The sequence below is a fragment of the Pollicipes pollicipes genome, unplaced genomic scaffold (genome assembly GCF_011947565.3).
Source record: "Pollicipes pollicipes isolate AB1234 unplaced genomic scaffold, Ppol_2.1 Scaffold_7262;HRSCAF=8765_pilon_pilon_pilon, whole genome shotgun sequence".
In the NCBI taxonomy this organism is placed as follows: domain Eukaryota; kingdom Metazoa; phylum Arthropoda; class Thecostraca; order Pollicipedomorpha; family Pollicipedidae; genus Pollicipes; species Pollicipes pollicipes.
Window position 1 is genome coordinate 11126335 of NW_023597055.1, and position 14100 is coordinate 11140434.

A 14100-nucleotide genomic window follows, 5' to 3' on the forward strand; every position below is an offset into this window, starting at 1 on the left:
GGAAGCCATCGGCGCCAAGCACGTGTCTCTGCAGAGGGGTAACTTACCAGCAGTATCAATTCAATGTCCACCGCAAGGCACGGCTCCACCCAGCTGATCGATCACGTCTGGCACAGTGCCAGGAGCGCTCCTCCACACGCGGTCCCCGCCGCCTCCCCGCCCCACAAGCCGTGCAGAACACGCCCGGCAGGCGTTCAGCGCCTCCATCAGCCATCTGGCCAGAGGGGAGCACATCGGTGTCGCGGTTCAGCGCGTCGGCGCTGGCTCCCAGGAGCACGCCAGCTCCACTACGGCGGCGCTGACTCCCGGGAGTGCGCCAGCTCCACTACGGCGACGCTGACTCCCAGGAGTACGCCAACTCTACTACGGCGGCGCTGACTCCCAGGAGCACGCTAGCTCCACTACGGCGCCGGTGGTCCCCATGACGTGCATTAATTCGGACATGGTGAGCGTAACTCTGCGTGGTTCTGCTCCCGTGCCGGGTCGCGACGATGGTGCATAGGCCGCGCACAACGCCACTATGGCGGCGATGGGCGATGGGCGCCAGACCATGCGGGGCTCTACGCTGTCGTGCTCTGCAACAATTCCGACGCTCCTGCTTTGCACCGGCCCCGCCGAACAAATTACACCGGCAATTTGTTGTTTGACAACACATTTGCATGCGATAATGCGGTGTTAAGGCGACGAATAACTTACGCGGAGGTGCTATTTGCTCTTCCGCTACGGGGCTTTAATTGATGACCGGCGGGAAGCGGCGCTGAGCCGGCCGGGGGGGGGCCGGCGCCGGCGGCGCGGGGCTTCGGAGCACGGACCGGGCCGCGCGCTGGCCGCGGGAGTAGCGAGCCAGCTTCAAACTATTACAGCCGGCTCCCACAGCCAATTAGGGCCGGCAGGCGGCCATGGCGGCTCGGCGCGCGCTCGGTCCGGCGGCGCGGCGGCTCGGCGGCGCACGGCGCGCGGCGAACCCGGCGGTCGGGCGGGCTCGTGCGGAAGCCCGCGCTCGCGTACGCACTCCCTGGAGGCACACGCTTGTGTTTGACTCGAGCTAATCGTGAATTGGCTCACGAGGCCGTCGTTTTGGGGTGAGCCCTGAACCGAGTCGCCTCGTTAGAAAAAACCGCTTTGAGTTATGAGCCGAATCCCATTGTTCGTAAATTTCATGACATGAATCGTGAGCTGTCCATTTTAACAGTGTCGTGTCAGTGAGCCATATGGCTCAACGTAAAATGGCAACATGAGCAGACACAGCACGCTTAAGTCAAATTAACAGGCCATTACGGAGTGTGTGAAATGAACAGCATTCAGCCTTGATTAAAAAGCTTTTTGTGAAGTCAGCACAAAGTTTGCTACTGTAATTTCTCAGCAGGAAGCACAAAATTGTTGATCCCGATCTTAATTTTGCCAAATCATGTCATCACCGACAGCATGATTAGTGCTGGCCAGTGGTTTCGTTCTTTTCTTTACTTCGTTTAGAGCGCTTTCAACCACTTCACTTGATCGCTTCAGGACCATGAGACGAAGAAGACTGGATAACGATGGGGCAGGACTGCATGCACCTGAAGACAAACCGCCAAGCATCACCCGCGTGAGAAACCCCCCCCCCCCCCCCCGCTGCAGGGTATGCACTGGGCGCCCATACGGAGTCCCCCTCCGGAGGGCGGTCCCTCGGCCCACTCGTGGCTAGCGCACGCAGACTGCTCCGGACAAGCAGGGCGTCGTGAGGACGCGGGATCAAGCAAAACATGGGATAGGAGGGTCGGATGGCTGGTAGAAATGTGTTGACCTACGCGTGATTGCACTAGGATGGCACTTGGCAGGTGCAGACTGCCATCTGTCATGTTTAGTGCAGTCATTACATGCTATATAACTTAAGGGTCTAGGTCGTGGGTGTCTGGTAGAATGTGCTGCCCTGGAAGTAAGACTTGGGAGACCTGAGTGGTAACAGGTTACACGTACGGTATTGTTTGCTGAAAGGCATTTGCTTGGTTTAAACTACAAGCTTGCTGCTGCGATATTTGTGCCTATTTTCGGTACTATGGTATATATATATATATTTATATATACACATATATGTGCATATATACATATATAATATCTATATATATATATATTATATATACATATACATATTTGTGCATAGATATGTGTACATATATATGTATATACACATATATTTATATATACACATATATGTGCATATATACATATGTGTACATATATATGTATATATATATATATATATATATATATATATATATATATATATATATATAACGAGTCATAACGCAACGAGCCAGAACCGAATGGGATATTTTATTCTGCAAGCCGCGTGAGTCATGAGCCGAATGGGTCCGCGCAAGCGGCGGGTCTCAACTGAGCGGAATAAAAAAAAAATGAAACGGCTGTGAGTTATGAGCTTAATCAAATCCCAAAATCTGTGAGCCGATCATGAGCCGCCTCGACAAATTTGAGTCGAACATAAGGCTGCCTGCATGCCCAGTGTGAGCCGCTCCACCCACCACAGAAGCGTAACATTTACACAACGAAGACGCAGCTGCTGTCGGTTTCTGGCGTGATCGTGGGTTGGGTTTCAATGGCGAATCGGACTAACTTTTGGCGACACTGTTGGTGTCTTTGCCTGATGTTATTTTCGCTCAGCAAAATTACCCCCATATGTGATCAAATTGTGGGCTCGTAACCTCCAAAAAATGCTGACGGATATAATAATATGAAGAATGGCAGCATGCTGCGCATCCGCCAGCGACGATGGCTGATACCTTGACCTCCACCCTGTTGGTCTCTAGAGATCGCTCTGCCCCGTCGTTGGGCCTGGTCAGAGTCTTTTGTCGACTCTGATATACGAGTCGACATATATCAGACTGCCCTCCCCCACGTCCTCGAGCTAGGTCAAGGTACCTGGCTCGTGACCGTGACCTGGCTGTGCCCAGCCAGGTCACGGTCTCGTGTGCTCGCATGGTCAGCAGGGCCAGGTGGTCAGTGTCCCCTCCGCCCTCTGCCTGAGCTCGCCGCTGCTCTGTAATTGGCCGCCAGCAATCCATATCGGGTGACCGGCAGAATTTCCGCCGACAAATAACGCCAGATTGTTTTGCGCTGTCGGTCGCAAAATAGAATCCAGCCATCGTCCGGGTGCGCAAACAGCTATCGAATGTCGAGCTCTGATTGGTCGATCTGGGCAGGCGATCGCTTATTGTTTGTCTGGGGCTTAGGGCTTTGTTTAGTCGGGCATGTTTGCCGCCTGACCGCCTTTGGCAGGCATTGGAAAGTTGTGGGGTAATTCAGTGATCACACAGTAGAAGGAGGTGTTTTTTACCGGAGGAACTTAAACCCGGCCGCGTTGCGAAAGAATCGCCTCTACGCCTACACTTACACCCTCCGCACCTGCAGCGGCACCCTGACTGCTTTGAATGTGCATGAAATAGTGCACGGTCAATTTCAGGCATTCGTTTACTTAACATTGACACAGTGGACAGTTATATCCATGGTTCAAACAAGCTCGATGTTTTGGAAGGTTCGCCGCTACTAAAATTGGGTGAAGCGAAGGGAATTAACACCACCAAACGTTGCAAGCACTAGGAATACTAAATTGTAACCATTAGAAAGTGCATTTCGTCTCCCTCCTCCAGATGAAAACATGTAGCAAAGAACATGTTATCGTGAGCATCTTTCCCCAGTTCACAGGACCGTTATATCATGAATGCGTGGTGGTCATGTGACCGTATGACACAGGTCTGTGCGCACGCGGTGATAGCAGCGATCCTCCATACCGTCACTGTGTTTAATGTCATGCAGGTCGGGTGCAGCTCAACCCACGCTTTGTGACTACTACAATGGTTGACCTTGGAGCCAATCTATTAAAAGAAAATGCCTGAAGGCCGGATCATTTCCGATCCTGAATACCATGAAATACGCGGCAAAGTCGTGGAAATGTCCAGTTTGCAAGGTGCGATACGGCAGCTAATCGTGGTCGCTTTACCGCGCGGGGACGGCCCTATTGAAGGGTGGTGCCACCGGCTGTGACTAATGGAAACTCGCGACAAATATTGAGAGAGATAGGAGCGGCTTGAATCTTCCTCATGCTAGAAATAGTATTAAACTCAAGCGCTATTGGTCGGGTACTTTCTCCCCCCCCACTCCCCCCCCTTCCCCCCCCCTCCCCTTCCCCGGTTCGACGCCCACCGCCCCGGCTTCACTGAACCTGCCTCTTGTGAGCATACCCCCCCCCCCCTCCCTCCAGCCCCGCCCCGAGCCGTTTCCCGTCTCACGAGCCCCACTGCCGGTGCGATAATGACGTCACAGCCCCCTCATCACTCCGTCACTGGAGGTGTAAATTTATTAATTACAAGTCAGTAATAGTGACATAATTGGCGGGGTAACACAGGAAAAGCCTCGACACCTGGCTATTACCAATCAGCTGGGCGACGGGCCTCGCCCCAACTGCAGATTAGGTTTTTGTCCTTTTTGAAGCGGCCTCCACTCCGCTAAATGGCGATGACAGTGGCCATGGTCGGACGCCGAGTCCCCTCTGAAGGACACGAAACGGGCCACCGATAGCATGAGGCGTGAATGTGCCCGCTGCGCAGTGCTTGGTTATTGTGTGGCGCTTGATGCACAGGCGGTGGAGCTGTGTTGCAGTTCAGGCTTCCAGATCTTGAAGACATGCTCTGTGTGGCAACGCGCTCTGATTTCTGGAAGGGTTGGAGCTTAACCCTCGCACTGATAGGGGATCGATGCGACGCACAACCCTGCTAAATATTTTCGATAGAGGGGACCGATGCGACGCACATCCCTGCTAAATATTTTCCAAGGATGTCCTTCTTAAATGTTGTGTGATGGCTCCCAAGTTTTCGGTACTCTAAAGCGGATTCATTGCGCGTGTTTTGACGCAAAAAAACGTGTCTCCAGCATCTCCGGTTTCTGAGAAGCTGTTGTGTCTTAGGAACACTGTACGGTGATCCACGCGCGGCGCGGGGGCGGGGGAAACCGACGATTCCGCGGACCACGAGCAGCGGGCCGGGAGTGCTTCATTAACAGAGCTCTACATCATAAATATATGCTCAAAATGCAAACAAAATAACTTACAGATGTGCTTTGAAGTAAATAACGAAAACGTCTGTGTGAGTTTCATGTTGCTGCATGACATGATTTCGAAAGTATTAGGATGTAAGGTTGAAATAGTTCGATTTTCGGGAAAAGTTTACATTTTACCTGGCTAATGAAATCAATTACTGCTCTAGTAACATCAGACTTTTTACAAATCGCGAGCTGTAATTAATATCAATTCACTGCTTCTTCCACGAGGCTCTTTCTGTCTTAGCTTGGAAACGCCAGGGAAAAGGTCGTTTTAGCCTCCTACTTCCCTATCAATTTGTCTATGAAAAACGATGAATCAAGGCGAGGATTAAGTGCTCGGAAGGACGCATTAATTTGCTCAATTGAATTTTAACCAGCAAAAGGTGGCCAAGTCTACTCAACTGTCTGACCAAAGCCCGCGTGTTCTTGCCAGGTCGAATGCAGCAGATTGGTGGGTTACAAAGCCGCGTGTCTTATCTGCACACTGTCGAGTCCTCCAATACGCATTGGACATCCCCTCTTGCCCTAACCGCCCTCATTGCAACCTCTCCGCTTCTCCAGCCTTTGCTGGGTTTGCCTGCCCCCACTGCCTCCACAATACCACCGGAACGGCTCCGCAGACCCCCTCCAAGCCGTCCACCGCGTAGTCCACCGTGCCATCCACCGTGCCGTCCACCGTGCCGTCCGCCGCGCCGTCCACCGTGCCGTCCACCGTGCCGTCCACTGAGCCGTCCACCGTGCCGTCCACCGAGTCGTCCACCGTGCCGTCCACCATGGACGGGCTGCAGCGGGCGGGGCGACACGGCGGCGCCGGCGCAGCTGAGTGTAGCGGCCAGCGCCCGCGGTCTCCTCCCGTCCTGGGCCCGCCAGCAGCCGCACGCACAGGGAAGGCCCGAGGCTCCGCAGTCGATGATGGGTCGGAGCAGGGCGGGCAGGCTGAGGCCTCCACAGCCGGTGATGGGTCGGAGCGGGGCCGGCACGCTGAGGTCTCCACAGCCGATGATGGGTCGGAGCAGGGCGGGCCGGCTGAGGCTCCCGCAGCCGATGGTAGGTCGGAGCAAGGAGGCAGGCTGAGGCCCGCAGGCCGATGGTGGGTCGGAGCAGGGAGGGCAGGCTGAGGCCCCGCAGCCGGTGATGAGGTCGGAGCAGGGGGGCAGGCTGCGGCCCCGCAACCGATGGTTGGGTCGGAAGCAGGGAGGGCAGGCTGAGGCCCCGCAGCCGGTGATGGGTCGGAGCAGGGGGGACAGGCTGAGGCTCCGCAGCCGATGGTGGGTCGGGACAGGGCGGGCAGGTTCTGAGGTTTTCCCAGCTGGTGGTGGGTCGGAACAGGGGGCAGGCTGAGGCCCCGCAGCCGATGGTGGGTCGGAGCGGGGAGGGCAGGCTGAGGCCCCGCAGCCGGTGATGAGTCGGCGCAGGGGGGCAGGCTGAGACTCCGCAGCCGATGATGGGCCGGAGCAGGGCGAGCAGGCTGAGGCTCCGCAGCCGATGGTGGGTCGGGACAGGGCGGGCAGGTTCTGAGGTTTCCCAGCGGTGGTGGGTCGGAACAGGGCGAGAAGGCTCTGAGCCCACATGCGGGTCAGTTGGTGGTGAGAAAGCCACCGATGAACTCAAGCAAGGCGGGACATGAGGCAGAGCATGGGAGGAGGGCGGGCCCTTAACCTGAGGGACGCTTATGAGGCTTATAGTGGCGCATGGAAAGAAACGGAACAACATCGCGCTGTTCACCACCGGGCTGGTTTTCGCAGCAAAAGAGCCGAAGGGCTCACCACGGCAATCTCGATCGTGCTGAACTGGGGAAAATATCTCCAGCATCATCATCATCAGCAGCAGCAGCAGTAGCATCAGCAGCAGCACCACTGGGCGGCCGGCAGTGGATTCCTTTCGCTTAGTTGGTGCCCTCCGGGCCAGATCATGGCCAACTCATACCGCGCTGGCTCATCAATGCTCTCCGCGCATGCCTGGTAAGGCGGCGGCTCGGTAGGTGTGGGCCTCGATTATGCATTCAGCTGCATGCTGCAATGTCGTTGATTCTGTGATATACTTGCCACATGTTTAATTTATTTGTTAGCATCGTAAGGAGGCTTCAGGCAGGGTTAAAATGCTTCCAGCTCTAGAACCGTGCCTGAGCTTGCCTGAGTTTGCGCTGTTACGTGTCGTCTCTTTACCAGTGGTTTCGAAGAACCAAATTATTTTCAGGATCATCCTAATTGGAGAACGGCATGGAGCCGTTTGATAAGCGTGACGTCTTACCAGATCTCGCCAACACAATGTTAACAAAATTGTGAGCAGCGCGCTGTTCTGCAGACTGCATCTGCTGTTTTGCTGTTATCGCTGCACCGTGGCAGGCGGGACGCGTCTCCATCCTCCCAAGCCCCACTGCACGAACACCACCACCCCCTCCCTCGCCCCTCTTCCCCACCTCTCCTGCGTCCCCCGTCGCGTGCGCGCCAAAACTCGCCTCCCGCCGAGCGACACGGGCGGGAGATAGCCGACTCTGGCGCGCAGACGGCCACATCACAGGCCGCCGCCTGACAACTCTATCAGCGCGAGCGGCGCGGGTAATAAGCAGCCGCGTGGAAGGTGACGCTCCCCGGCCAGCGGTGTCTTTCATTGAACCCAACACCTAATCACCCCCATTGTTGTTCCATTGAACCCCTTAATTTAATTGATGCATGGCTGGCTGACCGCCGGTATGCCGGATTCAATCATTACCATTTTCCAAGCGCGCCGGGTTTCTCCCGAAGCGAAGGTCCCCGCGCGCCGGCTAATTGGAATTTTAATAAAAAGCGGCTGCGGCTCTCGAGTTTCGTCGCTTTTTACCGGCGCCGGCGCATAATTTCACACCTGTGGCCAGCCATTGAGACGTAAGGAATAAATCAGCGGATGAATAATGTCGGAGCGCGCTTGCGGCCGGGCGCGCGGGACGGCCGACCCGCTGGGGGCGCCGCGCGGTACCGGCCGCGCCGCACCGATGGCACGCGCCGACCCGGCCGCGCCCCTGCGGCAACGGCGCCCGCTGCCCGCCGCGCGCCGGGCAGGAGCTGGGTGGAGCGCGGCTCCCGACAGATGGCGTTGTTGCGTGGGTGTGGCGCGTTCCGTCGCGCGCTCACCTGCTGCGGTTGTTTCGCTAGAGAGTGGCGCGGCGTGTGCACGCGGAGTGGCTGGAATGGCTATTTTTAGGGCAGGCTTGTCTGATGTAGCTACCAGCCATGCACGTTCACAAAATCCAAGCTTGGGGACGACTGTTCATGTTCCGTAACTATGCGATTAGATCAAGACATTGTAGCAGTACGGGAGAGTGTGAGGGCTCAGCCAAGTACGCAGAGGCAAAAGAATGTCAGGAGAGGATTTTCAAGTAATTTTCTCCAATGTCATCCTCTTGAGCCGTCAAGCGCATCCTCAAGTTCGTCCTCGAGAGTCATCCTTTTGAGAATAAGCGCAGATTGAAATATAGAATACCGCCAATCTAATTGTTGTTTAGCACTTAAACGTCGTTAAACCAGAGTTGTCTGGTACTTTGAAGGTCGTTAACGTCGCACAAGAGCTCCGTACTAATATTCAAACGTAATGTCATGGTTTTTATTTTTCCCCTACGACGCTCAGCACTGTGGCCCTTTTCGAAGCGCACGTGGGCTTCGGAAAGCATTGCTTACTATATGTCGAGCCCAGAAGTCGCACCTCTTGTCCGCAACAGCTGACAACGGCCCGCAGCAGATTCTGCCGCCTTCGACTGTTGTTGCAAATCAAATCCCAATCTGAAGAAAAATTGAGTCGGAATCTAACTAAATGAAAATGCACACATATCATTTTTCCACACAAGAAAAGAGATGCTAATCAGTGCAAATAACATTTTCTTCAATCACAGAGATATTTCAGCATAGAACCAATTTAACGATACGATTAAAGGGGATTTAGCGATATGATTAAAGGAAATATTTCACATTTGAAGATATTGAAGCAATGCATCAGATGTGATGCAACAGACACACTTATGACTTTTGGTATACTTTTAAGCGGAAAAACTGCTTTAGACAGCACCATTCTCTGTTTGGTAAGGATGCTCCTCAATGCTTGGTTTGCTTACGTTATCGTACCTTGCGCAACATTGATTGAGGGCCAATTGACGGACGTTGTATCTGGAGAATGCTGCGACCATTATATTTTTATTGGCCTTGATCACCGCATAGTTTATGGAATGGCAGGATTTGAATGATGTTATTTTGATATAATAAATGCCAAGGTGACTTTCAAATACTATCCCCGATATACCTTTCCCATTTTTGCGGGCGTGTAGCTCAGAAACTAGAGTGGTCTAGGTCTTAAGAAGGTCAAGATTGTGAACAGCACCGATATGTCTTCAAGGTGACTATTTCAGTTCAAAACCCCATACAAATTTGAAACAAGCCCTCTAAAAATAGAGTAAAAGCACAAGATGTGACAAAATGAGAGCCTGTAGCAAGCTATTTGTACTCAATGAAGCTTGGTTGAAGCTGGCAATTGAATGACAGAGTCGTACGTGGTAACCTGTACAATGTGCCTAGTTAAAGTCCTGCACGTAAGATGCATCCCCCCCAAAATAAAGATATTTGTGGAAGTGGAACACTAGGAGTGAGAACATCAAATCATGTTAAACAGTGCGGCGCTTTTGGGCTGCGCATCTCCATAATTGTCTCCATATTAACGCCATGTCTATGAATTTGACCGCTCAAAATCATGGGCAAATCGTTTCAAATTAAAATGTATATTACGAAGCTGTTGGAGCATCATCAGCACGGGCTTCAACACGAACCCCCAAAGAAATTAATGTAATGACAGAACAATGCTGGAACACGGAATTGGTGCGAAAAAGTGCTTGAATTTGAGCAAAAGCGAGTTTGGCTGTCCACCCTAGCATTTTTCACAAATTGCTAACCGGGCTTTATGTTTTACAACAGCTTATTCGCGCCTAATTTCAAAATGCAGCACAAAAGTATTTGATTGGTGAACCAAATATACGTGCATATCAAGAGTGAGAGCTTGTCGTGTTATCCGTGTTTGCCGTGTTTGCCGAGTTATCGTGGCTGCATAACCATCACCACAGAAAGCCACTCACCACAAAAATATTGTTTCGTTATCTCCGTGAAGGCTTCCCATCACTCCGTCTCATCACACAACCAGACATATCTACTCCACCGCACCGACTGCAGCACTGGCACCGTTCACCGAACTGGTAGCTGCAGAGTCGCTAACCGCTGCTAAATCTTTTCTGTTGTACACCGAACGTCATGAATAGCAAACCGTTGTGAAGTGCCACTTGAACCATTAGTAACCCCGCCAAGCTGACGTGTCGGCGCAACGGTCTTGGTATTTAATTATGTAAGCAAGGACGCCCTCAGGATGGTGCTCGGTTTTTAAGCGAGTGCTTTTGCAACGATTTTGTTGGTCTGGTTATATGCATGCAATGTAAATGTATGCACATGCGGCCTTTGTCAGAGGATGATCACGGCATGGTGTGGAAGCAAATCCCTGTACTGCGCCATTGTACATTTATGCTGCATGATCAGACTCTTAAGACTGAGGCCACACGATTTCGCTTGCTCTGAACGAATGCACGGAATCGGGAATGGTGGTGGGTAAGTTTAAGCCACTTGTTCTGGACTGACTGATGGAGAGCGTGGTTGTGGCTAGTGCTCTGGTGTCTTTGGTGTCTGAAGAATAAGACAGCTACTTTTAATCTTCGTTTAGAACCATAACTACAAGTGATTATTACGTTTGGAGCATGGATGGCAGGCATAACACAATTGTATATTTTTTGATAATTCTGAGGAACGGAACCTTTTATCAACCTTATTTCTTTCCGATAAAGATTTTGTTCTGGCCATCTTACCAAAGATATGTAACTAGTCGTCTTCGAGAGTATACATGGCAAGGAATATACAAAGCTTCATAATGCATTTGCAATGATCATTTCTGCGAAGTAACAATGCTTACCCGCACTTAATAGCTTCTGCTCAACCGGCTCAACCCCGAACCATGTCCAGAATTAAATAAAATATTCATAGTGACCTCAAGTCGTTTTAAGTCATCTCATATTATCTAAACGTCATGTGAGCGACTCAAGATGTATTCCATTCTAGCATGAAGCGTGCATGCATTATTCTGCGTGCCATCTGATCTCATATGAGCATTAGCAAGGCCCTCGGTATTACCAGCACACTTCTCAACCCGGGTGCTTGCCTCCACACCGCCATAAATGAAAGAATGCCGTCTATAAGTACAGTGGTACATAATTATCACACTTTCCATCACATCACTGCCCTTAAACACGCACGCTCAGTGATGTCGCGTACGCCGGCTTGCGCCGCATCGGCCGACGCCTGCCGTGCCCGCGAGCGAGATGCGGCCGCTGGTCGGCCTGTTCCGCTGCCGTTGGTCGGCCTGTTCCGCTTCCGTTGGTGGGCCTGTTCCGCTGCCGTTGGTCGGCCTGTTCAGCTGCCGTTGGTCGGCCTGTTCACCTGCCGCTGGTCGGCCTGTTCCGCTGTCATTGGTGGGCCTGTTCCGCTGCCGTTGGTCGGCCTGTTCAGCTGCCGTTGGTCGGCCTGGTTAGCTGCCGTTGGTCGACCTGTTCCGCTGCCGCTGGGCGGCCTTTTCCGCTGCCGTTACACTCTCGCACGCGGCGCCGCTCGTCCGTCTGCGTGTCAGCGCGCCGGGTTGGTCACAGTTCCGCTCGGAAGCCGGAGGCGGCAGCCGTCGGCCAGCCGCGTTTTTCACGTGCAGCCTGCTGTAGAGGTGCCACTTTTGGGTCCGGAGGCCGACAAATGGCGGGCTCAAAGAGACCGCACGGCGTTAGCGGGCATTGCTGGCAGGTTATTGGGTATCTGTGGGCTTTAAAAACGCGGATTCCACAACATTGCTAATTTCCAAATCTTAGAAAGCAATGCAGATTTGTATTTGGATTGCACAGCAAAAGAACCAATTGATCGTCAAAGAATTACCTTCTGTAACATAAAATCCGCTGACTGCCTACTTAATCAGAGCAGTCTCTATTTCAGCAAGAGCCACGCCTAAACCAGCATGGTCGTAAGCACAGCCTGACCTGGCACGCACTCTCTCAATGACATTTACACTTTCTACGACAAATACAAAGACTGTGTGAGTGACACAGAGTGGTCAGAGGCAGTAGAGCCAAACCCAGCGGAGACAATCAAGATAATAACATTTTAAAACTGACAGTAATGACCAACATGAGTGGGCTCTGTTTGAACATACTGTGTTGAAGCTTACATGCCCAGCCTTGTGCAACTACAGCTATAAAAAATGTGCGTTTAGCAACTTGGACTCAGGTCATAGGCGGATCCTGGGGGGGGGGGGGGGGGCACGGAGCCATGGCCCCCCAAAAAACTCTGAGAGAATGTTTTGCCCCCCCCCCAAAAAAAAGATTCCCAGAACTTCATAAACGTTTCGTCTACTTACGTCTGTTTTAACTTCGATCGCGAGGTATCAAACATTTCTTTCCGTTCCGGAAAAAACTCCATGAAGAAAAGTTGGCAGCGATTTGAATATCAAAACAAAACACATATTGACGCGGCTTGGTCATACTCGGCGAAACATCGTGTTTGATAAGTGCACTGGACCTCGGATCCCACACCAGCCAGCTGGCGACGAACGGTTGCCCCCCCCCCCCCAACAACCCCGGGCTAGATCCGCCACTGACTCAGGTACCATGTCCGGGGCTTCAACCATGCCCATCAGAGCTTGAAAAGCACGCATCAAATAGCCAACTGGGTCTTCACATCAGCATCATGCTTTCATGCCTGATTTCCCCTTGTATGCCGATTTCTTCACTACCAAATCAAAGTTTTCTTCTCCTTACACCAACCTGCAAACATGTTTCGTATTTGGTTAACTGGTAGCTATCGTCATCTCTGTCATGTTTACCGGCACGTATCAGTTTTACAACAACTTTTGGAAACAGTCAATTTTGATCTCGCTAGGAGCCATCCACCCTCCTGTTAACTCGCGAAAAGTGCAGGGCATTGGTTACTGTGGTAGAAGTGGCAGTCTTTGCCTATGATGGTATTTTGGCGGGTCTGATGCATGAAACGAGCAGTTACCAGCTGGTGTACGCCTTCCAAAGTTGTGTATGTGTGTGTGTGTGTGCGTGTGTAGGTGTATCATGATCTTAACAATAGCATTCAGCCCGCGGATAATTTCCACGGCATAACTTATGATTGCTTACATAGGTGCTTGCATAACGCGTCAGGGACAACGTTGGCCTATATCTGGAAGTGGAGCTTTGTGCCTAAGACAGCTCTCAGCTGACCTTATACAACATATCTCTGGTATGGAGAAATCGCGGCTTTGTATCTCCACACAAGCTGAGCTCATAGCACGTGTTGCTGGGTTGGATGAGAAAGTGTACCTTTGTGTCCAGGTCAGAAAATGGCCTAACGCGTTGGATAAATTTATGGTGTGAAGATGAATATGAATTCTGGTATGCTACATGATGAGCGTACTTTCTGGCTGTTTTTATCACCTGGATATGCCAATACAATATGGATATTTTGGACATCTCATAAGATTGGGTTTAATGCAACCTTGCTCTAAAATGAAATCAGGCTTCAAGGTTCCAACTGAAATCTGGAAAATTTGGGATGCTGAAGGGGCTGGTTATCAAAATCTCAAAACGTGACCGCTCTAGGCTGTAGTCTGGTAGCCTTGTAAAGGCTGCGGTAGTCTTTGAAGCTTGCAGCAGGTCTACAGCCCTTCTTCGCCAGCTCGCTCGAATGATGATGCGGCCCTTTCCCAGCGGCTGCAGTGCCCAGTTACAAGCCGGGATCATCGGAGCCTCCCTGGCGCTGTGGGACCTTAACTCTGATGCCGACAGGATTGCAATCAGTAATCACAAACTTAATCATTCATTCCAGCGCACGGCATTTCAAAGGATTTGTCTAAGTAGCATGGAAAATGACAAAAATGAGGGCTAAATATATCGCCGACTGGCTTGTGGCACCTTATAAGGTTGTCGGC

General features: G+C 52.0%; 1 protein-coding gene across 1 annotated transcript in view; it reads right to left on the reverse strand.

Moving 5' to 3' along the window:
- The window catches only part of LOC119113434 (homeobox protein unc-4 homolog), a 39684-nt gene that overhangs the window by 15650 nt on the left and 9934 nt on the right, over positions 1–14100 (reverse strand). Inside the window, exons 2-3 of the mRNA XM_037237747.1 lie at positions 5971–6161; positions 5714–5873 (exon numbers count right to left, since the gene is read on the reverse strand). Of these exons, the coding sequence (XP_037093642.1) occupies positions 5714–5873; positions 5971–6161 (351 nt within the window). The remainder of the gene's footprint in view (positions 1–5713; positions 5874–5970; positions 6162–14100) is intronic.